This window comes from Rhipicephalus microplus, unplaced genomic scaffold (assembly GCF_043290135.1).
Source record: "Rhipicephalus microplus isolate Deutch F79 unplaced genomic scaffold, USDA_Rmic scaffold_48, whole genome shotgun sequence".
Lineage (NCBI taxonomy): Eukaryota > Metazoa > Arthropoda > Arachnida > Ixodida > Ixodidae > Rhipicephalus > Rhipicephalus microplus.
In genome coordinates, this window is record NW_027464621.1 from 326,643 (window position 1) to 351,889 (window position 25,247).

At 45.9% G+C, this 25,247-nt stretch overlaps 1 protein-coding gene across 8 annotated transcripts in view; it reads left to right on the forward strand.

The window, feature by feature from the left end:
- The window catches only part of LOC119177277 (nuclear receptor coactivator 5), a 284,872-nt gene that overhangs the window by 43,603 nt on the left and 216,022 nt on the right, over nucleotides 1-25,247 (forward strand). For all 8 annotated transcript variants that reach the window (XR_012889295.1, XR_012889294.1, XM_075884802.1 and 5 more), the window contains one exon: nucleotides 7,558-7,624. Coding sequence is in view for 4 of the 8 variants with exons in the window: in XM_075884802.1 (XP_075740917.1) it covers nucleotides 7,558-7,624 (67 nt within the window). In the remaining 4 variants the exon portion in view is untranslated. The remainder of the gene's footprint in view (nucleotides 1-7,557; nucleotides 7,625-25,247) is intronic.

Below are 25,247 nucleotides of genomic sequence, written 5' to 3' on the forward strand. Positions count from 1 at the left end.
TTTTAAAATGAATGTCTCGAAGTTTATTCAACTTTTTTTGCTTTTTATTTCTTCCTTTTTTCTCCCGTGCGTAACCACAAAAGCGAATGTATGCCAAAAGAAGCATAGAAACCTATTTGTTGAATGCATCATGTGTGTTACCTATCTACCTGATTCCACTTACTTGTGGAAAGTGCTATGTCAAACAGACCAGTAGATGCATAAATGATCGCTTGCATGAGCACAATAACAAAGTAAATAGTGTTCTTCCCGACGGATTTCTTTCCCATCATTGCCAGAGATGTAATTGCATACCCAAATTCAAGGAAATGGTTATTATGAATAGAAGTAGGTGCGAGATGACGTGATTGATAATGGAGGCTGGCAGAATTTCAGCGCTTGGTGAAGCATGTGTGAGCACTTTATCAGTGATGTTGACAAATAAGAAACTTGATTACATGTATTCGCGATAAGTGTTTTTTTTTTTTGGTTACGCATGAAAAAAAAGGAAGAAAGAAAAAGCAAGAAAAGTGGGGAAAATATTGTGTTGTAATGGGCTGATGCATGCGCATTGGTTATAATTCATGGTTGCGACAGCTATGCACATGTGACCTATGGCGTGGTGGAGTACATACACTAAGGGGATCTGCGTGTAATAAACTGTTATTGAAAGTTAGCGCTGTGTTGTTTTGAATGTGCCTTTTCTTGTTTGTGTCCTTTGTCTGTGCTACCATATATAATCATGATACATGAGATATTTTGACAAGAATAGATTGTGCTAGTTATTCAGATGTTACAAAATTTCGGGAGATATGCATATTTGTGCACCCCCTCGAAGACTCTCAGCTTCTATTGTAGTTGGGTAAACACTACCTTCGTGTGTTCGGCCACTCCAAGCCATCATATAAGACATGGATGTTTACATGTGCGAAGTTGTCCCCCCCCCCCCCCCCCGTTTTATTTTTTTCAGCAATGTTTCTTTTTGTTTTCTTTTGGTGCAAAAAGGGGAGGCAAATAAATCAGTGTGACCCACCCTCCCTCTACCCCTGTTGAGGAAATCTGCCAGATTTTAAGAATTCTTGAACTTGGCAGGTATGCTATTACAAGCCCGTAGTGCCTGTCTTGCACTTTGTGGGGTCTCAATGTGGCGAGTGCCACTGGCTTGGAGTGAACAGGCACAGCAGGCGCAGACGAAACGAACCAAAACAACACACATTTGTTTAATTCAACTGGCTTTAGATTGACGATATTGCCAGCCAAATTATTATAAGATCAATTGTGATCAACCTGCTAAAACAACCTTACACAAAGTTGCACAACATTCAACAACATAACAAGCACAAGAACTCGCACAAGGCGGCTTCGCCAATGCTTGACTTACCACGAGGGCCCACTGCAGAGTGCCCACTGTGCCGTGTACGGCACACCACCGCTAGACACACCCGTTCGCGCCAACATGCCACACAACAAAGAGACCTGCTTGTCTCTCCTGTGCCGCCAAAAAAGCTTGCCGCTAGGCGTCACTGCCAGCGTCACCGTTCTAACCATGATGACGATGGTGGTAGTAACCGCTGGCGAGCACATTGCCCCTACCGCTCGATAGTTTTCACCGATGAATGCGGCTTATACGCGAGACACATGCGCCATGAGGGGGCAAACTACATTACAGGGGGTGTCAGCACCCCCATCCCCCCAACCTTAATTCAAACCATATCCCGAATAAACAGCAGCATGAAACGAAACAGCTACACAAGCTATAACAAAAAATGACAACCCATGCCCCTAAAGCGATGTTGTGTCTGTGCACCACAACATCGCCGCCAGTCGACACTGCTGCACTGTCTGGCTCGACGACTTCACCTCAGTTTTGGTCCCGCAACGGCAACGTTGCCGTCAGCATGAGGAACCGTCACTCGCACCGACACGTCTTCTGGTTAAGACCAGCACTCACAAGGGCGCAAGACTGCAGGCAGTTTCGCTGGTCCCAGGCATCTCCACGCCCGGCCTCACGACCACATTCCTGGCCAGCGGCGCTGACGATGTGCAGAAGACAGCCAGCCGCAGGTTACATCACTCCCGCTGCGTACATTAAAAACACTTGAAAGAACAATGCACTAGGGCAAAGGTAAGGGAGCTTCGGGCTCTTCACCCACGTTGTACGGTGGTCAGTACTGCTAGCTAATACATTGGTGGCAGCCGAGACGCCCAGCTAAAATAAAACAAAGGTTGTTTTTCTTCACTCGTGCATCGCAAGATAAAATAAAGTGAGGGAAGCAGAGTGCAACACCTCATCGCAACGATCCTAGTTGTGCCACGTGCGCCAGGCGGCTTTGCAGAGCCTTAGGCCTAATGAGTCGCTTGACAACAACCGACATCCACCACGCATTCAGCCTAGGCACAGAAGAAGCAGTAGCAAAGGGACATCCACTCTGTAAGGTGGCCCTACTCGCTTGCCGCACACAGCAAATTACCGAGCCATCGGCACCTACCGTCCCAGACGATGTCACGACACCCAGGCGTCGAGCCGCATGACAAGGCAGCAACAACACCCGGCTCCCTGGGCCTGAAGAAATAGAACAAGTTATTAACAGAAATTGACGTATGCATGTATGCATGTGGGAGGGAGTATCAGCCCTCATGCAGACACTGCGGAATTGGGGCGTCAGTGAAGTATATATAAACATCCTGGAAGAAATCTACAGGGGCTCAACTGCTACCATAGTGCTTCATAAAGAAAGCAGCAGAATAACAATCAAGAAGGGTGTAAGGCAGGGGGACACAATCTCCCCAATGCTATTTACCGCGTGCTTACAGGAGGTTTTCGGAAGCCTAGAATGGGAACAGTTAGGGATAAGAGTTAATGGAGAATACCTTAGTAACCTGCGCTTCGCCGATGACATTGCATTGCTGAGTAACTCAGGGGACGAATTGCAACTCATGATTACGGAGTTAGACAAGGAGAGCAGAAAGGTGGGTCTTAAAATGAATCTGCAGAAAACGAAAGTAATGTACAACAACTTCGGAAGAGAGCAGCGCTTCGAGATAGGCAGTAGTGCACTTCAAGTTGTAAAAGACTATGTTTACTTAGGGCAGGTAATAACCGCAGAGCCGAACCACGAGATTGAAGTAAATAGAAGAAAAAGAATGGGGTGGAGCACATTTGACAAGCACTCTCAAATTATGACGGGTAGATTACCACTATCCCTCAAGAGGAAGGTGTAGCAGCTGTATCTTGCCGGTACTTAGCCACGGAGCGGAAACAGGGAGACTTACAAAGAGGGTTCAGCTTAAATTGAGGACGACGCAGCGAGCAATGGAAAGAAAAATGGTAGGTGTAACCTCAAGAGACAAGAAGAGAGCAGAGTGGATTAGGGAACAAACGGGGGTTAAGGATATCATAGCTGAAATCAAGAAGAGGAAATGAACATGGGCCGGGCATGTAGCGCGTAGACAGGATAACCGCTGTTAATTAAGGGTAACTAACTGGATTCTCAGAGAAGGCAAGCGAGTTAAGGGGAGACAGAAGGTTAGGTGGGCAGATGAGGTTAAGAAGTTTGCGGGTATAAATTGGCAGCAGCAAGCACAGGACTTGGTTAACTGGCGGAACATGGAAGAGGCCTTTGTCCTGCAGTGGACGTTGTTAGGCTGATGATGATGATGATGATGATTAACAGAAAATGTGACGCCCCACGAGGCTTTTGTACTCGCTCGCTTCGGGCGTGGCCTGCAATCCACGTGCTCCAAGCTTTGCTCACCCCAGGATACAGACCGCATGGCTTTCATCCCAAATGAGCAATGTTCTTGAAAACAAACTACAAAAAAAGCACTTCCAAGCAAAAAAAAAAAAAAAAACTGCTCAACGTGCTGACAAGTTTAAACACCTCTTAACCGATCTCCTCGCTCTCGACAAAGCACACCGCCGACGCTAGCCATGGAAGTCCCCCTAAGCCTACTCTACCCCGGCTCAAACAAAGGCTTGTACCGAACCGCGAAAACTCGTCCGATGCTCCAAGAGCCCCATATTGGGCGCCAGTGTAGGGTATCGAAGTGGAGAGAGTGCCACACTCCTTGAGTAAACAGACACAGTAGACGCTGTAGAACCGAACCAAAACAACACACATTTATTTGACTGCTTTATAACGACGATAGTGTCAGCTGAATTATTATGACATCAATTGTGACCAACACGCTAAACAACCTTGCACAATAAATTATACATGACTCAAAACATAACGAACAGAAGAACACACACAAGGCGGCTTCGCCAACGCCCGTCTTACCACAAGGGCCTACAGCAGACAGCCCGTGGTGTCGTTAGCTACAGCCCGCGGTGTTTGGAGCGAGCAGCAACCGCTCGCACCAACCGCCAAAAGAGACCCGCTTATCTCTCCCACGCCGCCTCCAAGGCTTGCCACCAGGCGTCACTGCTGGTGCCACCGTTCTTACCATGACGATGATGGGGGTAATAACCGCTGGCGAGCACTCTGCACCCTACTGCTCGATAGTTGTCACCTCTAAATGCGGCTTATGCGCAAGACAGGTGTGCTATGAAGGGCAAACTACTTTAAAGGGGGTGTCAGCACCCCCACAACTTGTAGCTTGCAAAGCTAAAATCGGTTTCTAATTTTCCACATTTACTATCAGCACTGCATGCTGTTTACAAATGAATGAATAAACATGAACAGTCTTTTCATCTCTTTCTTTAATGCTGTTTTCGTAATAAGGAATCCATACCAATTCGCCAAATGTCAGTCCTGCTGTTTTTCTTTCTTGGCCCAGAAGTTATTAGACATGGAAACTGCACCGAAAAGGCATATGGCGAGTGTGAACATGGCATATTTTGATGTGCACTACAAGACGAAACTTCTCTTTGTTTCACAGAGCAGTCATTGTGCAGGGTGCTCATGATGACATGCATGTGCGTGCTAAACACTTACGACGACAAAGTTTGATTTCCATGCGGTATTTAGCATATGATAATCACTTGTTACAGAACTACCACAGCCTTCACTCAGCACATTAGAACGTCGGCTCTATTATCATTGAAATTATCGTTTAATGTTGCCTGGTTGAAAACGCTTGATTTACTCAGTGATGCCTGTTATTAGGGTTGTGTAATGTAGTATTTCCATGCCTCTCCGCGGTGGTCTAGTGGCTAAGGTACTCGGCTGCTGACCCGCATGTCGCGGGTTCGAATACTGGCTGCGGCGGCTGTATTTCCGATGGAAGCGGAAATGTTGTAGGCCCGTGTACTCAGATTTGGGTGCACGTTAAAGAACCCCAGGTGGTTGCAATTTCCGGAGCCCTCTACTACGGCGTCTCTCATAATCATATGGTGGTCTTGGGACGTTAAACCCAATCAATCAATCAATCAATTAATCAATCAATCAATGTAGTATTTCCGTAGCTTTACCAAAACCTCTAGATTCAATAAAAAAGGATGCTGTATCCCTGAAACCGACAGGAAACTCTCTACAGATATGCTTAGGTTTGGCATCACTGGCACGGACATCAGCCTTTGTACTCCCGAGCAAGCCGGCCCTCTCTCTTTATTGAAAAAGTCTGCTAGGAGTAAGCGCTCACAAGGATTGTCGAAGCCAACACAAACTCGTGATGCAGGTGGTGGTTGCACACAAAAACCAAAGGTGTGTTTCGTGTGCCGTGCTGCGGCACTCACATTAAAATTGATTTTAAATATGTCCTAGGCTGTATTAACCATTGATGTTTCATAAATGATGCAAATGCGTCCCCACAAATCTATGCCACTAGTTATCTTGCCTTAAAATTTGTGTCAGTACTCCTTCGAAGGATGATGGCGGCTCATTAGAATGCTGCCTAAAAGTTGGGCAATGTTTGTTAAAAAAATGCCTTTGAAACGGTACATAAGGATAGCAAAATCAGTGAATGCTTGATCAATTCAAAGTGCATAAATAATTGAATAATCAAAATTAGTTTTTGTATTTCAATTAATCAATTAAGATATTTTGTTTTATTGATAACAGCAATCGTTGCCCTCACCCCCAACACCGCTCCTTGGCGGGTGAGCACGAGAGCAAGCTGAGCGATGCAGACATGCAAAAATCGAACACACTTAACCTTTTTCACTTCAACACGCATTTGTACGCTAGTAGAATGAGCCCAATGCCGCCTGCGGTATTGGGATCATTACTTAATGTATGTTTAATGTATGTAATTTACTGAATGTATGTGTACTTAATGTACTTAATGTTCGTGCATGTATATGTATGTATGAGTGTATATTAAGGCAATTGATATCCTAGCAAAATAAAATTTCAGGTGAGGGTTTCATCTCCACAACCCCTCCTTTCTCTCTTTGTGTATCTGTGTATGTAAATATAATAATAATAATAATAATAATAATAATAATAATAATAATAATAATAATAATAGTTTCAACCAGTGTAGTCGCCGAACATGCCTCCGATATCGGTGCACTCGAGTAGGCAGGCTTTGAGGAAATATGACCTGCTGCCAAATCGTCCGTGGATGAGGGCCACATATCCCTCATTTTATCATATCCCCAATACATGACAGTGCACCTTTACCCACTGGGCGAAAGTACTACTTTTCACTAAGGCACAAATGTGCACATGTGATCTCTAGTGCGTCTGATAGAAAGACTTCGGTCTAGATAAAACAAACGATTCTTTCACCTTTGTTGATACAGTGCACACGAGAAGATGACAAAGAATAAGAAACACAAAACAGGCACTGACAGGTGCGCTGGAGCAGGCAGGCTAGGAGACCAGTATGTTATTCTCAGTCCCCCTCTCGTGTGCTGTTTGTCAACCAAGATGAACGTATACCAACTCAATCAAGCATCCATTCTTAGACAAACAATGCTTGTCAAGCAATGGGATACCTTTTTAAAGCACTCATAAAAAAGTCAATTCATCGATTATTGTACCAAAGTGATTAATTGATTAAAAGTTTAATTGGCCACTCCTAATGGGGCAGTGTTCAGTATATATCAAACAGATCACCATAAGTGTGTTAGATATGCATTACACCACCCCTTCTGTATTTCCAAAAGAATTTTTAATGATTGGATTGCCTAATTGTTTATAGGTGTGTGTCCAATCAGCATAAGGTATTTCATAATCATTGAATTTGAGAAGTATTTGCTCTGTTGTTTAGTTTTTAGCTCTATAATGTGAATGTTTTTAATTAGTTGAGAGTTAAATTTCTTTTTATGAGCATAAAAAGATTTTCTTCGTCTCGGTTTGAACAGGTTTGATACCTAAGTACAGTGTTCTGAAGGTAAAAGAAAAATAGAGGCTAGATCAGGTCACATAGATTTTTGGGAATAAAATTATGGCATTAAAATGTAGGAATTAAGGCAACTTATGTAAAAGCTGTCATGCTAATTGTTGGGGGCTAGTTAGTACACACAGAGCTTCAAACAACATGTCAAGACGGGGCAGAAAACAAAAAGTTGTCGCTGTTCACAGGGTTTGGCTGATCATGCTTGTCCACATTTTCCCATCATTCTAAGGCAACTGCCTGTCAAGCATGTTGTGTGTCAGTGCTTACTGTAGCCCCCTCTGTTTGTTGCAGAACTAAGGGTCTGTAGCAGCCAAGATTCTAGGCGATCATTTAGAGGAGGATCCAGGGAACACGACAGGTAAGCAAATCAGTTTGTGGAATTGATCGGAGCCTGCTCTTTTGTAATATGACATTTGATTGTTGAGGTACCATAGTTGCCAAACTCTAGTTCACCCCCGAATGTAATGTGCATTCAATTTTCTTAGCGGATAAAATGCCCCAGTTGTAATGCACATCATGGTCTAAATTTTCGAAGCCCTCTACTACGATGTCCCTGATAATCACATTGTGGGTTTGGCATGTAAAACTGAAATATTCACGTGATAGTGTCTAAGACCTCGTTTTGCGAAAAATTAAGTTTTTGTGTCAGCGTCATTGCTTGTGAGGAAAAAATCGGTGTTATCCATGAGCTAAAATTCGAGCCAGATAAAAATATAAAAATAAAAAAAAATATTTGATTCGACTCTAATCAAACATTTTTTTCCCTGATTCTCTCTTGAATCGAGCCCTTCAGGACTACTATGTTGTGGGAAAGTGTTCCACCACAGAGCCTTGCCCTTGCTTTAAATTACTTTAAACACAGAAGTGCAACAGCTTTGCCAATTGCACCAATTTGATACAATTCCCAACTTTTCTGCCAAGCTCTGCCATGGCCATGAAATTTACCGAAATTGTGCCACACAGCACCAAAATGCCCGACCAGTCTCGAATTTTTTTCAGTTGCTCTAATTTCAGCAACAAATGAAGGCCACGTTGGCTACTTGCAGTTCTCTTCAATTCAATAGTCCTGGTGCGCAGACCTTAACCCTAAACTATGGTGTAAGATATTACTTATTAGACCAGGACATTTGCGAAGTGCAATCTGCCAGATGAAGTAAAAACACCGTGCGCCTATTGGTCCTCTGACAAAGCCGATATTTATCAGAGGGATGACGCAAACTCAAGAGAGAAATGCGCGACTGCAGCCAGCACTACGCGGCAAATATGAATTTCCTAGTTCGCGAACCCAAATATGACATGCTAAAAACTAAAGCTTGAGGGAATTGAGGCTAGCCCGCCACCTTTGCGCGGGCTTTTCCGCCTTTTCTGCCGTTCTCATGTCCCGACATGACTCCCCTCCTCCGCTGTCTGCCGCACTGGGAGAGCAAGAAGGGCCGTTTTAACCCCTCTCACTTTGTAGCGGATGTCGACTGTGGCGCCGGGTGCGAATCTCTCGGGACGTTTCGCGCGCACGCGTCAGAGAGTGAGTTGGATTCTCTGGGACAGCTTACAATGAGCCAAGCATTCACTTTTCCGTCCATCGACTCCCATTGCTCAGGGCTCGGCGGACTTCGCTGACGGCGCCTCGAACGCTAATTTTTTGTTGCCCCTTTGCGTATGCTTGGCCGAAGGGCGGTACGGTGTCCTAGTGCGTGGCTAAGCTACGTTGACCCGTCTCACTTCGAAGCCAACGCGAGCGCCTTTGCCCTCGCTCGAGCAACCGAGCCTTGGTCCCGGTGTCTCCGTGAATCAATTTTAGCACGGAGCTCGCGGCACCCCTGTGTAGTACTTCTCACCTGTGGCGTGGATAAGCCCATTTGCTTTCCCGCCACGCCTTTGCAACGGCCTGTACTTCGTTTTGGTGTTGCCACAGACAATAAAGTGTTGCGACCTTGAGCAGTATCATGTTCTCACCATGGCGACGGTTAACGCGTGCCCTGTGGCTCGCTAAGACCGGACCCACGCTAGTGGCCATACTCCTTCTGTATACGTGTCACTACAAGCTGGAAGCGTATGCCGCTGTTACTGTGCGTGAACAAACTCGACGTGCTGCAAATGTTGACGGTGCCAGCAACCTCGTTAGTTGACATAGTTATGGCACGTACGATACAATGCAGTGCCATCACGGGGCCAGTGGGCGTGTGCCATTGTCGCTTTATGTAGTCAAATGCGCCTTAGAAGCAAGTCGGGAAGTTGTTCCCTAAACCTAACCCCACCATGAAAAAAAAAAGGGGGGGGGGGATAGTTCGAAAATTTGTTGGCCTTGTACTAACCTGTGCAGAATGCCGCTTATCCCACCTTCGTAGCAGTACACTGGTAGCCTGAAGAAAAAGCGTTTTAAGATTTGGGAGGGGCTGTTTGTACTAGTTACGGACACAGTGCAGTTCGTTCAGTGGACACTTTGCAATAATCTGCAAGGTGGCTTTTCTGTAAGGTTTGTTTTTCAACCAAGAACTCTCTTTCACAGACTGCTTTTCTCACTCCCTGTGTTTTTGCCTTTCCCCTTTTGGACATTTTGTTTTACTCACGTGCTCACTTGCCTTCGCTGTTATTTGAAAAGGCGACATTTTTTTTGTACGCGTGTGCCTTCGCTGCAATTTGGAGAAGTAAAAGCACAATGAGTGAGAAAAGCAGTGTGTGAACGAAAGTTTTTCGTTAGAAAACAAGCCTTACAGGAAAGCCGCCTTGCAGATTATTGCAAACAATCCATTACTCATGCGTGTATACGTCGCATATTCGTGAGTACTAATAGGATCGCTGATGTCTAAACAAGTTGCTGGCAATTATTTAGAGCACTGCGTGACATTTATGCAGCCCTTAAAAGCTAAAAAAAAGCTGTGTATGTTTTTTTCTCGCCACTTCTACTCCTTAGTTTGACGAATCTCCCAAATCTCAAGGTCACCTGCCTGGCAGATCCACATCTGACTTCTCGGAGTCTTTTAAAGGATTTGATAGGTATTTGATAGGGGCACTCTAGGTATGATATGCACACTCTAGGTGCACTGATAGGTACTTGAAAGGATTTCATAGGCGCACTTTTGCGCCCCCCGCTGGGGCGTCTGCGTATGAAGGCGTTTGGTGAGTAGCGACACCACGGACCCGAGCTAACGGGGTGGGGGGGGGGGGTGGGGGTGGGGTCTACTCCCTCCCATGCCTAGCTGTGCATGGCTGAGCCGTGTCCGGGTAAAAGGGGATCCTGGGGGTTGAGCTGACGCTGGGTGCTTGGACCTTTAAGGCCCCCCGGCAGAGGCAACACACCCCTTTGGCCCCGGCTTCACGTAGTTGGCACCCCTGGGCTGACCCACCCAGGGTAAATCGGCAGTCGCCTTTTCCTATCTCTCTCTCCCTACATCTTCGTCTTTATCTCTCACTTTTTATCTGTCCCGTCATTTTCTCTTTTTCATCTACTTCCAAATTTCCTGGTGGCAAGTGTTAAACTTGTGTGGATACCCAGTCTTGGCTGTTCCATATTAGATTATAGCAGCGCTGTACAGCTGGCGTTGACAGGGCTTGCCCAGCATCTCCTTCCACGTCCCCTGGTTGGGCTCGGTGGTGGGCGGCTGGCACCGCTGCCGAACACTATAGTCAATTTATAGCAAATGCTTCCCCCCCCCCCCCCTTCCTGGTCGCTCCCTGAAAAGATGGTGCACCGAAGACACGTTCATGCTCAATACACTAAAACCAACCTAAAAGTACCATGTTATTTATAGCCAGAACATGTTATTCATAGCCAGAACAAAAAGAAGACAGTACGTTCAATTTCACCTTAACTTGTGTTGAAAACTCTCACCGAAGCAACAGGTCCAGGCTATGAAGTCACAAAGATGGGAAGTGGCGATCTCCTTTGGAGGTTCGTGACAAAGCTCAATATGAGAAGCGGTCTAAACTTGTAGCGTTTGGAGAAACCCCTGTTTCAGTGGGCCCGCACAGCTCCATGAACACTGTCCGAGGCGTTATTTCTGATGATGACCTTGAACTCTCAGAAAGTGAACCATTAGAAGGCTGGCAAAACCAAAATGTAGTCACGGTACAGAGAATTATTATACGACAAGACAAAAAAGAAACACCCACTAAACACATAGTTGTCACCTTCGGTACTAGTGACTTACCAGAATCACTTGAAACCGGCTACTGTAAGCTCCGTGTAAGACCATATATCCCCAATCCTCCTCCATGTTTCAAGTGTCCACATTTCTAGCACGGATCGCAGAGTTGCAGAGGGCGAGCCACATGCACAAAGTGTGCATCCACTCAACACATATCGGACGACTGTACCTCAGAAGCAACTCATTGTTCGAACTGTGAAGGAAATCACCCTGCCTACTCATGATCATGCCCCTCATGGAAAAAAGAGAAACAAATAGTAGAACTTAAAAATCTGTCATTCCAAGGAGCATGTCAACGGTTCGCACTACACAACCAGTCTTTTCCCTCCTTTGCCGATGTGATGCGCCAAGGCCCCACGCCATACGTTTCTGCACCTGCGAATGTCACACAGAGTGTGGCCGCGGCAGTGCCACCAGCGCCCCCGGCTGGAGCAGCCTGTACTGCTCCGCCACCTGACAAACAGGGCTGGCGGACCACCGTGTCTGCTGAACCTCGGACCACTGCAAGCGCAGTTAGGTCCGAAAATTCTGTGAAGGTGCCTGCCGAGCAGGCACCACCTCACAAGAGGTGATTGATACAAATCCCACTCCTCCGGCGCCTCAAACGCCGAAGGATAGGCGCATCTCCCTCGAGTGGGCCAAAAAAGAAAACCCCGAATCACAAGGCCCCCAAAAAGCCCTGTAACCTAACGCAACACTTTTGTACACACAGCACCACACAACAATAAAATGTCACAAATACTACAATGGAACGTCAGAGGACTGCTGAGAAACCTCGACGATATCCAGGAACTTTTACACAAACATACACCAAAAGTGCTGTGTGTGCAAGAAAGACACTTGAAACCAAAATTCACTAACTTTCTACGCAATTGCGTTATTTTACGAAAGGACCAGAATGATGCCAATGTGCAACCCGGTGGTGTTGCCATAATAGTCAATCAAGCGATTGCATGCACACACCTATCACTACAAACATCTCTTGAGGCGGTGGCTCTTCAAGCAGTTCTTTTAATTAGGCTCGTCACCATCTGCTCTCGATACATACCTCCACAACACTGTCTTGAAAAGCATGACTTCCAGTCCCTCATAGACGAACTTCCGCAACCCTACCTTGTCCTAGGGGACTTAAATGCTCATGGTAGCCTCTGGGGTGACTCTCGCTGCGATGTGCGAGGTCGCCTGATTAAACAGTTCTTTTTTTCTTCCGGTGCGTGCCTTCTGATTCGGATAGAGCCTAGATATTACAAATCGGATAGAGCCAACATATTACAACATCGCTAACAATACGTACTCAACAGTAGACCTCAGCATAACATCCCCATCACTCCTGCCTCTACTTAAATGGGAAATCATTAATAATCCATATGTTAGTGACCATTTTCCTATCATTGTCAGCACATCAATAACAAATACATGTCCTGCACAGGTTCCCAAATGGCTCACCGACAAAGTCGATTAAAAAAAGTTTCAAAAAATGGCTCTATTAACTTGGACTGACATGGCGGCGTTAAGCATAGAGGATGGTGTGTGCTACTTTACAGCTTTCTTGGTTGATGCAGCAAAGAAATGTATTCCCCAAACATGTGGACCGTCAGGCAAACAACGAGTCCCAATGTGGAATAATGAGTGCCGTGATGTGCGAAAAAAACAAAATAAGGCATGGAAGTTGCTTGAAGACTCGCCTACAGCCGAGAATCTTGTAAACTTCAAGAACATCAAGTCGCAAGGAAGAAGGATGCGCCGACCGGTGAGAAGGGAAAGTTGGCACAATTTTTATCAGGCATTAGTTCATACACAGATGAGGTGAGAGTCTGGAACATGGTTGGTAAGGTGGCAGGACGAAAAGCACATTCACTTCCTCTAGTAGACACACAAGGGGAGAGTTTCGAAGACCAGGATAACACTCTCGGAGCGCACTTCGAACAGGCCTTTAGCTCATCACACTATAGTGAAGCTTTTCGACGATACAAAACCAAAATAGAAAAACAGAGGTTAGAGCGGAAACCCGCCACACATGAGGCATACAATGAACCTTTCTGTTTGGCTGAACTACAAGCCTCACTTACCTGCTGCAGTAAATTTACCCTAGGCCCGGACCGTGTGGCATATGAAATGTTAAAACACCTTCCCACTGATACCCAGAAAGCTGTCCTCTCCTTGTATAATGCGATATGGTCTTCCAACGAGCTATCCTCAGCCTTGAAGGAAGCTGTCGTTATCCCAATTCTAAAACAAGACAAGGACCCGGCCTTAGTTTCCAGCTACAGGCCAATAGCGTTAACCAGCTGTCTTTGCAAGATCTTTGAGAAAATGATTAACTGGTGCCTGATGCACTTCCTTGAAATTAATGGCCTACTTGACCAATACCAGTGTGGGTTTTATGAGGCTCTGTCCACCACTGACCACCTTGTCCATATCGAGGCACAAAGTCTCGACACTTTTGCTCATAAGCAATTTTTTCTTTCTGTGTTCCTCGATAGGGAAAAGGCATATGACACTACATGGCGCTTTGGCATATTGCGATACCTGTCACATTTAGGTGTGCGGGGTAGAATGCTGACAATCATCGAAAGCTACCTGTCCAACCGTACATTCCGTGTCCGAGTTGGCACCGTCTTATCTCCAATATTTGTCCAAGAAACAGGAGTGCCGCAAGGAGGTGTATTGAGCTGCACACTTTTCTTAGTTAAAATGAATTCCTTGCACCTCTCTCTCATTTGTAATATATTTTACGTCATATATGTCGATGATGTACAGATTGGTTTCAAATCGTTCAACATCTCAATGTGCCAACGTCAAGTTCAACTAGGGTTGAACAAGGTATCTCAATGGGCAGATGAGTATGGTTCTATACTCAACGTGCAAAAGAGCACATGCGTCTTGTTCTGCCGAAAGAGGGGCCTCCATCCTGACCCCGACATTGACCTGCATGGTCAACTTCTGTCAGCGAAGACCGAGCACAAGTTTCTTGGTCTCATATTAGACACTAAGCTAACCTTCATCCCACACATCAAGTATTTAAACGACAGGTGCCTAAAAACAATGAATATTTTGAAAGTGTTGTCACACACTACGTGGGACAGTGACAAGAAATGTCTAGTGCATTTATATAAAAGCCTCGTACGCACACGCCTAGATTACGCTGCTATAATCTGTCAGTCGGCAACACCATCAGCCTTGAAGATTCTCGACCCTGTCCACCATCTAGGCTTTCGCCTCTCTACGGGTCCTTTTCGAATTAGCCCTGGGGAGAGCCTGTACGTGGATTCGAAAGAATGGTCGCTCCACCTACAAAGATGTTAGCTGTCTTTTTTGTACTTTTTGAAGGTGAAGGCAGACAAGAAACATCCCTCTCATTTCATAATTAATGATTTGTCTTGTTCTGGCTTGTTTGAGAACCGTGCTTCGTTTAGGCAGCCCTACTCGCTCCGTGTAAGGGGCCTGGCCGAAGAAACAGGTGTGCCTCTTCTCAAACACAGTTTGATGGCTCCTGCAGCATATCTGCCACCGTGGCAGCTCTAGACTGTGATGTCTCTTTTGTTGAAGTCAAAAAGCACGCAACACTTGCACACATACATACATACATACTTCCTAGAACTACAACATAAATACACATGCCCTGAGTTCTTTACCGATGCCTCAAAGTCTAACACTTCTGTGCCATATGCAGTGGTAGGCCAATCCTTTTCTGAGGACAACAATCTTCATCCTGATGCAAGCATTTTCACAGGAGAACCTTATGCAATACTCGTGGTTGTAAAACACATCAAAGAGATAAAATTACAAAAGGTGGTAATATACACAGATTCCCTAAGTGTGGTTAGAGCCCTGGAAACTCCTAAGAAACACAAAAACGCCGTGCTAGTGTCACTTTACTCACTTCTGTGCACACTGTACACATCAAAACAGCATGTAATTGTCTGCTGGGTGCCAGGGCACCGTCAGATACAAGGGAACGTTTTGGCCGACAAGCTGGCTGCTTCTGCCAATGACACTACTTCCAATGGATGAATACCAATCCCTGCACTTGACCTGAAACCTTTTATAAAGGGAAAGCTCAGGGGGTATTGGCAGAGCACGTGGGATAGACACACAGACAATAAACTCCATGCTATTAAGCCGCAACTAGGTAATTGGCAGCCACTATCAAAATCACGACACACAGAGGTAACACTCAAGGCTAAGAACAGGACGTACACACTCTACACATTCAGATCTTCTTTTCACCGGCAATCCACCATATTGTGAGAGATGTGGAGAACCACTTACGGTTCTCCACATTCTCGTCCAGTGCAATGAGCTAGATGCTCCAAGAAAAAAGCACTTTTTACTGCCCTACCGACAGCAGCTCCCACTACACCCCGGGATGCTCATCGGTAGGGATCCGCTTTTTAAACTGCAATCACTTTTCACGTTTTTAAAAGATGTTCATAACTTTCACCCCATATTTCGAGGTGATCCGTAGTACGACCTCGGTACCGTGGTCGTGGCTGCGGTGACTACATCTTCATCATGGCTTTATCATCATGACATTGTGCCATCCACTTTCACTGCACACATCTCACGCCACTGTCATGATTTTTTGACTTCTATGTTTTTACCCGTGTTAGCGTGAGGAATTTCAAGGCCCCTTTACAGCCACGCATCATATCCTTGTTTATATCTCTAGTCTATTGAAATGGTGCTCTTTGGCCATAAATTGGCCTTTGCGCTAATTAATACCGCTCATCATCATCATCAGCACTCTTGTGCCAACTGTGCCAAAGTGCGCCAAATCAGATTTACTCCGCCATCCTGATAATATTAACGAAAATTGCGCTAAACTGTGCCAATGTCGGACTTGAGGTGGTCTGTCGCCGGCAATAGCCGCCACGCAGGCGCTTCAATACATCTGCACCTTGTTCTCAGGACTACGAAAGTCACAATCATTTACCTATTTTATTACGCTGAGTAAACAGCAGTTGCACATGTGTCCTAAAATCTACGATGCTATGTTTGGTGCCATCGCAACTCTGTTGTGCAAGTCCGCTTAACGGCGAAACGCGCTCTCCGCAGGAGCTCCTGACGTCTAATCCAATCGGTAGCGTGAAGCTGTGGCGGCGATTCATCGGCGGATGTCATATGTTCTAGGAGTGCTGCTGATAGCTCATTTGAAGAGTTGCACGGCATGTAATAAAGTAATTTTTACTAATAACTGCATGCATTCTGCCAGATTGTCTATCACGTCTATGTCTCGACATGGCATTCCAATTTTCCGTGCTTCGCATCTGGAGAACACCACGCAAATGGTGGAAATGTGTACACTTTTCCTCTAATATACTTTATTCATGAATCATCATACAGAAGAGCTGTTTCATAATTCCTTCCACCAGCACGTACATCCGTGTTTACAATCGCTGTGGCGGTAAAACCCCTAAAAGATCCTGCCCTTTCGAACTTGAAGTTGCTAGGGTCCGAATTGAAAATTCTAGCGTGCTTTCTTATTAAATATCATCTCATTTATAAAACCACGCCTTCTGGTCGGAGCAGCCACAATGCGGGTTTAATACGCGCAGCTATGGTGAGGCCATTGCTGGCCGCTCTGGTGTCGGAAGGCCTGTGAAGTGGATATGCCTTGTTACACGTCTTCCTCTCGCTTTCCAGAGTCAATAGCTGACGGTAAAAAAAAAAAAAAAAAGAACATCACGGCATCACATTTATTGCTTCGTTTTGAAGGGAGGGGTGGAGGGGAGGCTGCTGCGTCTCTTGAAGTAGCTGGGACGCACTATCTCTAGGCATAATGAGACTGCTCGTTAACTTTCTGGGCTAATAGCCTCTGGTTTGCTCTTAGATAAATGATAGCACGAAAGCTTCAGCAACTTCAATGATAACTGCCCCTTTAGCCAGCGTTCTTTTGAGTTAAGTGATATCGGCAATATCAGATCTAAAAGATACAATTTGTTGGTTTCACCTACGCTCTTAGCAATGAATGCGATACCAATAAATTTTATTGTTATAGATGTCATCCGTGAGGAGCACTAGCGGCAGGGTTGCTATTTCCAAGGTCCATGCACTCGCAAGAACTTGCTGCACGCATGGTGTTTGATATCCGCGACTTGAGTGACTAGAGACCCCTGAAACAATTCTTGCGTGGTATACTTGGAATCACACTTGTTTAGAGTGCCCAACCGGCCGCTCCAGCTGGTGTTTTCTTCAAAAATATGTAAAGAGAGACGTCGTAATGCTACCAAACGTGGTTGTACTGCGTCTTAGACCCTTGTGCTGTAATGTAAGCATCAATAGTAACTTGTAGCTAACGTCAGATAGAATCTGCGGCTAACAACAGTGTCGACAGGCACGCGCTTTGCTGCTCTAGACCAGTGTGATTCCATCTGTACAGCACAAACGGCACGTACGAATGGACCTCCGAATTGGCGCGACGATAGTGTGGCTGTCTTGCGATGAAGGCTCAGTGCTGCTCTTGAAAGCGAAGCACATTTCGCACAGTCTGTTTGCGTTGAGAGTACAGTTTTCAGCAAGCTTAACACGAACGCTGCGCAGTGTGTCCTGAAACGGTTTCATTGTAGCTAGCGCCGCGTACCGCTGAGTTTTGTTTTAAGACGTTCCCCATGCATGTTGACATACTATATAAGCACAAAGATGAACTACCTCCGCAACAGCGACTAGTGCTTTACGGCTGGCATCAGACAAAGTAGGCCAGGTCATGCATCGAGGCGTTCGCGTCAAGCTTGCTTTTGACTGTACAAGGTAGAAGGGTATACCAGCCGTAAATAGCGCGTGCGCAGCGATCACACCCTTAAAGGCAAAGCTCATAACAACGCCCCCCTCCCCCTCACGTTTCTAGCTTCTTCCTGTTCCTTAGACACGGGTGGTGCGTTCCTCTCTGCTTGAATAACAATCGATGGGAAGGCCTGGCACGCAGGGTGATGTTATCGCATCCGCTCTCAGTGCAAAGAAGATAGGTTGACTTTTCTTATCTCTGCTTTAGCTGCGTTGGTCGCTCCCGCTCGCGTGCTCTTACCGGCGTGTATAATACGATGCGCTGGGGTATGTTATTGATTGGGACATTACACAAAACATGACAGCCAGTGGCGTAGCCAGAAGGGGGGGGGGGCACATTGGGCATGTGCCCCCCCCCCCCCACCTCTGATTATTTTTTCGCCATGGCATACATAACGAAAAATGACCTTTTGCCTGCCCCCCCCCCCCCCTAAATTAAAAAAAAATGTTGGCTACACCCCTGGCAACGGCGAAAACCAGTAGAGAATGCCCATATAATTGCAATCCTATTAAAAACAATGTGAATTTTGTCTTGCCTTCGAAATGTCTTAGGCATATGTATAAGGTACCCTGTGAGATTTTTAAATCTTGGGGACCTTCGACGGAAAAATTTTGGTATGTCTGTCTTTACATTTGTCTCTTTGTCCGCCCTAACGATACCTCAAACGGCACCAAACGGCCAACCCCATCCACAGCGCCCAATATTGCTCAAGGTTTAGCGTTCATAGTTGTGCGATTGTCAATTAAAAACAATTATTGCGCATATCTGAGGCACCAAAACAACGCTTTGATGTTTCGTATGTATGCCTTTATACTAGAAGAGGCACACACAAGTAACTCTAAGGAATGTAGCGTTTATCGCCCTGCGCTGACAGTGCAACGGATGCTCAAAAAAGGTGTTTCCAATGCTTTGCTACGACGTCACAGTGGTGGCACCTGCCCGTCGCTTTGCGTTCTACACCTTATCACCTCCGAGAGTGGTGCGCATCTTTTTCCGCGGGCTGCACGCTTTCGTTTTCGAAGTTAACTACCAGATGGTCCTTGTGTTTAACGGTCCTCAATGTGCTCGTTCGCCTCCGCTACACGCTCGAGGTACTCTAACGTGCAGCGCCTCCAGAATACCATTCACCGATTTTCTTGCGCAGAACATCAAATAAATGTTTTGTTCACTCTCTCCAGACGCAACACTATCGTCTTTCAACAACATTTGCGGTGTAACATGCAGAATTGCAACCAATTTTTTTTGTGTGCACTGCTTTCTAGAGGACATGGTAGGGGAGTTTTGGAGTATAGACAGAGCGCCTTAGCCACATAAAATATTGCTGCAAAAAGAAAATGAAGTTTGTAAATGTGTAGTTTCAGCACAGAGATGAGTGCTAGAGGAGGTTGGCTTTCTGAGACTAGCTGAATGACGTCATAATACGCCCAGCAGTCTAATCAATTGTGAAGAAAAAGAACCTTTTTTATTCTTGAAGTCATTGTACGGAAATGCGCTTGGGACTATGTGAGTCTCTAGCGTTGTATGTCACAGCGTTTGTCTATCATAAGTTTGTCTACCATATCTGCTGATAGCCACATAAGTGTATTTATATTGTTATTTCATGAAGTACAATTTTATTCAACCAGTATGCCGTTTATTTGCGACGGAAATAATCACTGAACAAGTTTTTCCAGAATGCTTAACAGCATGACGCCATCATTCTTGCATCATCAACTGGAATAGGGAGTGCGTCTAAAATGATTGGCGCCATGAAATTCGCAATGAATCTAAATATTTCTAGCTCTTCACTAGAGCCTCACAATAATTTTTCAAATTCTTGAATGTAAATGCAACTTGCTTCTCCTCCAGGATTTGAAGTTAGAGTCTCCAGATTGCTCCAAAATGGAAAATTTTGCTGCTCTATATTGCTCCCAAATGGAAAATTTTGCTGCTCCGAAGTGCTCCAAGATAGAAAATTTTGCTGCTCTAAAAGTTGACGATAGGTATAGTGCGAGAACAAAACGACGACACAGAGACAAGAAGGACACGAAGGACACGAGCGCTCGTGTCCTTCGTGTCCTTCTTGCACTCGTGTCCTTCGTGTCCTTCTTGTCTCTGTGTCGTCGTTTTGTTGTCGCGCTATAACTATCGTCATGCCATACCAACTAGCCAAAGCTGCCACACTTCTAAAAGTTGCTCCAAATTGGAAGACCTCAGTGGCATCACTGGGTATGGCAAATTCTTATGTGGAGGTTATTATTTGCTGAGTGGGGTGGTTCTAAATACTATATTATTGGAATAGCAGTGCTCATATTCACTCTGCATTATTTAGGGGATGTTGAATGGTTTGTATATATCTTTTTCTAAGTGTTAGCCTTTTTCATATCGCTCTAAATTTTCATGTTGTCAACAAGCAATGCGAGAAGAACTCCGAATTAATATTTATTCTCAATAATATTGTGCCTAACAAAAAAAAAAAGCGAGCTTTTAGATGTGGTACACTTCTTTCCTTCGAATTTAATTTAGCGGCTTGGAATCGAGCAGTTAACACCGAACTGCAGAGAACCGTTACAGTATTCCGTTACGTATGCAGATGATAATTTGATATTAATTGACAAGTCATGCTCTGTACACAGAAAGTTTACCCGATTCAAACCCATTTACAGAAGGAGGGAAGGGTCTAGAATTCACTTGCAAGGTGCCTTGCCCTGATAATTTGCAGTTTCTTGGTACAAGCTCAACGTGGATCATGTTTGCTGGCAGATGGTACTTTGGTCTGTGTTCTGGTCTTGAAACTGAGACCGCCACGCTCTTGGAGTGAACAGACAGAGTAGACACGGTCGGAACAAACCGAACAACACACATTTATTTAACTACTTTAAGATCGATGATATCATCAGCCGAATCATTATATAGTCGAATCTCGATAATTCGAACTCGAAGGGGCCCGAAAATTTGTTCGAAATAAAAAAAGCTTGAATAATTGAAAGCTAAATAAACAGAAGGCTCTCCATTCAGTGGCGCATGTGTATTAAGCTAGCACTCGAGGGGGATGTTTCAGAATACTCACATTTATTCACAAATCACCGGACATCCGTCATTAATTGAAGTAATCGGTGATGCGTGTCTGCACAAGTTTGCCTTGCAGCGAGTCAATCGATTTCGCACGCAGCTTGCACATTTCTACTTCGGCTTCAGCATTCTCCTGGCAAGAGAAGTTGCGCGCGGAAATTTCCAGTGCCGACACTCTCTAAAGGCGACAACGACTGGCTAGCGGAGCCGCATCATGGCCAGCACGTGACGAGAAAGGAGGAGCGTCTCCACGCGGAGAGAAGCAGATCAGCAGAGAAAACCAACCCTCCATGGCAGCTTTTTTTTTTTTGCTCTCTTCGCGCGTGTTGATAGAAGGGTTACGTGGCAGGGACAGGAAAAGGAAGCATGGCACCGGCGCGTGAGAGACCCCCATCCCCCAAAGGCGCAGAGCCGTGCTCCCGAAGGCGCAAGGGCTCCAGAAGAGAATACAGAGTTTTAGTGCTGGGTACGCAAGCTCTTGGGGCGTTGCGGGCTTGGGGGCACGCGGCGTTGCGTACCCAACCCATACCCAATTGGAATGCCTTATAGCACTGCGCACGCAAATGCGAGCCGCACTAAGGTCACATAAGCTAGCAGCGCCATATCGTCTTGTCGCTGAAGTATTGTTTAAGTATTTCCATGATTTAAAATGTTAAATTTAACATACATAATGGCATGAAGTAAACTACTTTCAATAAATCGTTTTTAAATAAATTGACAGTTATCAACCCGAAACAAAAAAAGCTTTTTTTTTCCGTATGTGCCGCAGTTGCGACTGAAGCCGGCACCGTCAATCCCAAGCAATTCAAGCGGCCGGTCGTAGTCCGACAAGCGCGACAACAGAGCAACGGTGGGACGTGTAACTCTGTGTAACTTTTAGCTTGTACGTATACTTCTTTACTGCAACGTGTTACCGGATACCGGTTTGCATTTACCGTCTTACCGAAACGCATGTCTTCCAACGTTTTGAGCTCCTCATATGTAAACGTTTACGTACGTACGTAGACGTGTATATCTTTACGTTCTCGCAAACAATAAATGGTGATGCTAACTGCATTATTTTACATATTTTTGAATCGCCGTTGCAGCAAAATCATGAGACTTTTGTTTTTATCGTGTACAGTATCCTGGCGAAAAGGTGAAAAAAAAAAAAAACAAGGTTACTGTAACGATGGTGTCGACATCTTGTGACACTTCGTCCAACCGCAGTCATGAACACGTTGGCTTACGCGTAATGTTTTCGAGGTGAAAATCATTAAAAAAGTAATTCAGTTGTAATAACGCCGATGCGCGGTTTTTGCACGAGAAGTACCATGCACAATGTTTCTGCAATAACAGTTTTGCGATTGCCTGGTTCACCATGGCCCCGCTAGATGGTGCCACCTATTCAGCTGGTCGTGAGCTTGCACGTTTTTGGCTTCTATGTTCTAGGCCATTCTAGCTTTGGTAATCTGGCTGAAACAATTTAATCATTATTGATCCACCGCCAGTGAAGGTGAGTGTGAAGTGTGTCGCAGTGAAGGTGAGTGACATCACGGGTAACATGATGCGCGAGCATGTGCGCCAGGGCAGCTTATTTCTGCTAGGAGGCCAGTGGTAGCAGCGTTGTTTACGGCCGCGCAGACGCATGGCCCCATGGCCCGAGCGTTCTTGTGACGCATTTGTTTGGGGTTTCGCGCATGCGCAATACCGCCACCCCAACGTCCTGGGTACGCAAGCCGCTTGGGTACCTAGCACTAAAACTCTCTAGTGCCTTTTCCTTTTCCTTCAACCACACAACCACGGCCGCTGGATACAACCAACCCCGTGACAGCTTTCTTTCTTTTTTTTTTTTTCCTCTCTCTGCACACGGCGTTGGAAGGAGAAGGATCTTTACGTGGCGGAGACGCAAAAGGGAGAAGGGTGACACAGAGGCGTGGCAGATCGGCATTTGAGAGAGAGCAAACATTCCACCGCAGCCTTTTCTTTCCTTTTCCTTTCCTTCGCGCGGAGCGTTGAGGTGTCGTAGGTGCTGCCGTGGGATTGGGCGGGATGCTGAGAGCATTTTCGCAGTGCGGTATGTTCGAATTAACCGTTGCAAGTTCTTGCGCATTCCAACTACCGGGCGTTTTCGCCCATTGGAATACACGTAGCTTTGACGGGACCTTATCGTGAGTTCGAATAAACCAAAAGTTCGAATTAATGAGATTCGACTGTACATCAGTTGTGATCAACACGTTAAAACAGCCTTGCACAATATTGCACAACACTCAAAAACATAACAAACACAAAAACACACACAAGGCGGCTTCACCAACGCCTGACTCACCACGAGGGCCTACGGCAGACATTCCGCGGTGCCGTCCACCGCAGACCCACCGCTAGAGATAACCGTTCACGCCGACTGCCACTTGCCAAAGAAACCTGTTTCTCTCTCGTGTTCTGCCACCGAGGCTTGCCGCCAGGCATCACCGCCGGGGCTACCGTTCTAACAACCATGATGATGATAGTGGTGGTGGTGATAAATGCTCGCGAGCACAATGCCACCTACCGCTCAATAGTTGTGACCCCCTAAATCCGGGCTATGTGCGAGACACGTGTGCCACGCAGTGCAAACAACTTTACAGTGGGTGTTAGCACTCCCACATTCCCCGAACGTTAATTCAAACCATACCCCCCCCCCCCTTCCAAAAAAAAAAATCATGAAAGAAATTGGCTACACAAGCTCTAACAAAAGATGACAACACGGGTTGCTAAATATTGTCGGTGCACCACGACACCGCCACCGGTCGACACTGCTGCACTGTGCGGTTTGACGACTTCATCTCAGTACCGGTCCTGCAACGGGACGTTGTTGTCCACACGAGGAACCATTGCTCGCACCGACACTCATGAGGGCGATGGACTGTAGGCCGTTGCGCAGGTCTCAGGCATGTCCATCACCTGATGTCTCAATCGCATTCCTGGCTAGTGGTGCTGACGATGCGCAGAAGGTAGCCAGCCGCAGGTTACATCACTCCCGCTGAGTACATTCAAAACACTCAAAGAACAATGCAGTAGGCCAAAAGAAGGGAGCTTCGGACTCCTTGCCCACATGATACAATGGTCAATACTGCTATCTTATACATCGGCAGCGGTCGAAACGCCCGACTAAAATAAAACAAATCACTTTCCCTAACTCGTGCATCGCAAGATAAAAAAAAAAAGTGAGGGAAGCAGAGTGCAACACCTCAGCGCCACGATCCACCTAGTTGTGCTATGTACGACAAGCGGCTGCCCAGAGACTTAGGCCTAATGAGTCGCCCGACAACAACCGGCATCCACCCAGCACGCAGTGTAGGCGCAGAAGAGGCAGCTGCAAGGAGACATCCACTCTGTAAGGTGACCCTACTCGTTTCCTGTACACAGCAGCTTACCGAGTAATCGGCGCCCGGCGTCGAGCCGCAAGACAAGACAGCAATGACGCCCGGCTTGCTCAGCCCGAAGAGACAGAAAAAGCTTTTTACAGAAAATCTGACCACCATCGAGGCTTCCGTGCTCGCTTGCTTCTGGCTTGGCCTACAATCCACGTGTTCTAAGCTTTGCTCACCCCAGGATGCAGACTGCATGGCTTTCGTCACAAATGAATAACATTCTCTAAAACCAACTACAAAAAAAAGCACTTGCGAGCAAAAAAAAAAAAAAAAAAAAACAACTCAACGGGCTGACCAGTTCAAACTCGTCTCAACCGATCTTCTCGCTCTCAACAAAGCATGCCACCGACGCTAGCAATGGAAGTCCCCCTAAGCCTACTATACCCCGGCTCAAACAAAAGCTTGCACTGAACCGCGAAAACTGTCGTCTGATGCTCCAAGAGCCCCACGTTGGGCGCCAGTGTGGGGTCTCGAAGTGGAGAGAGTGCTACACTCTTGGAGTAAAAGGACACAGTAGACGGTTTTGAACCGAACATAAACAACACACATTTATTTGACTGCTTTAGAACGACAATATTGTTAGCCGTATTATCATAACATCAATTGTGA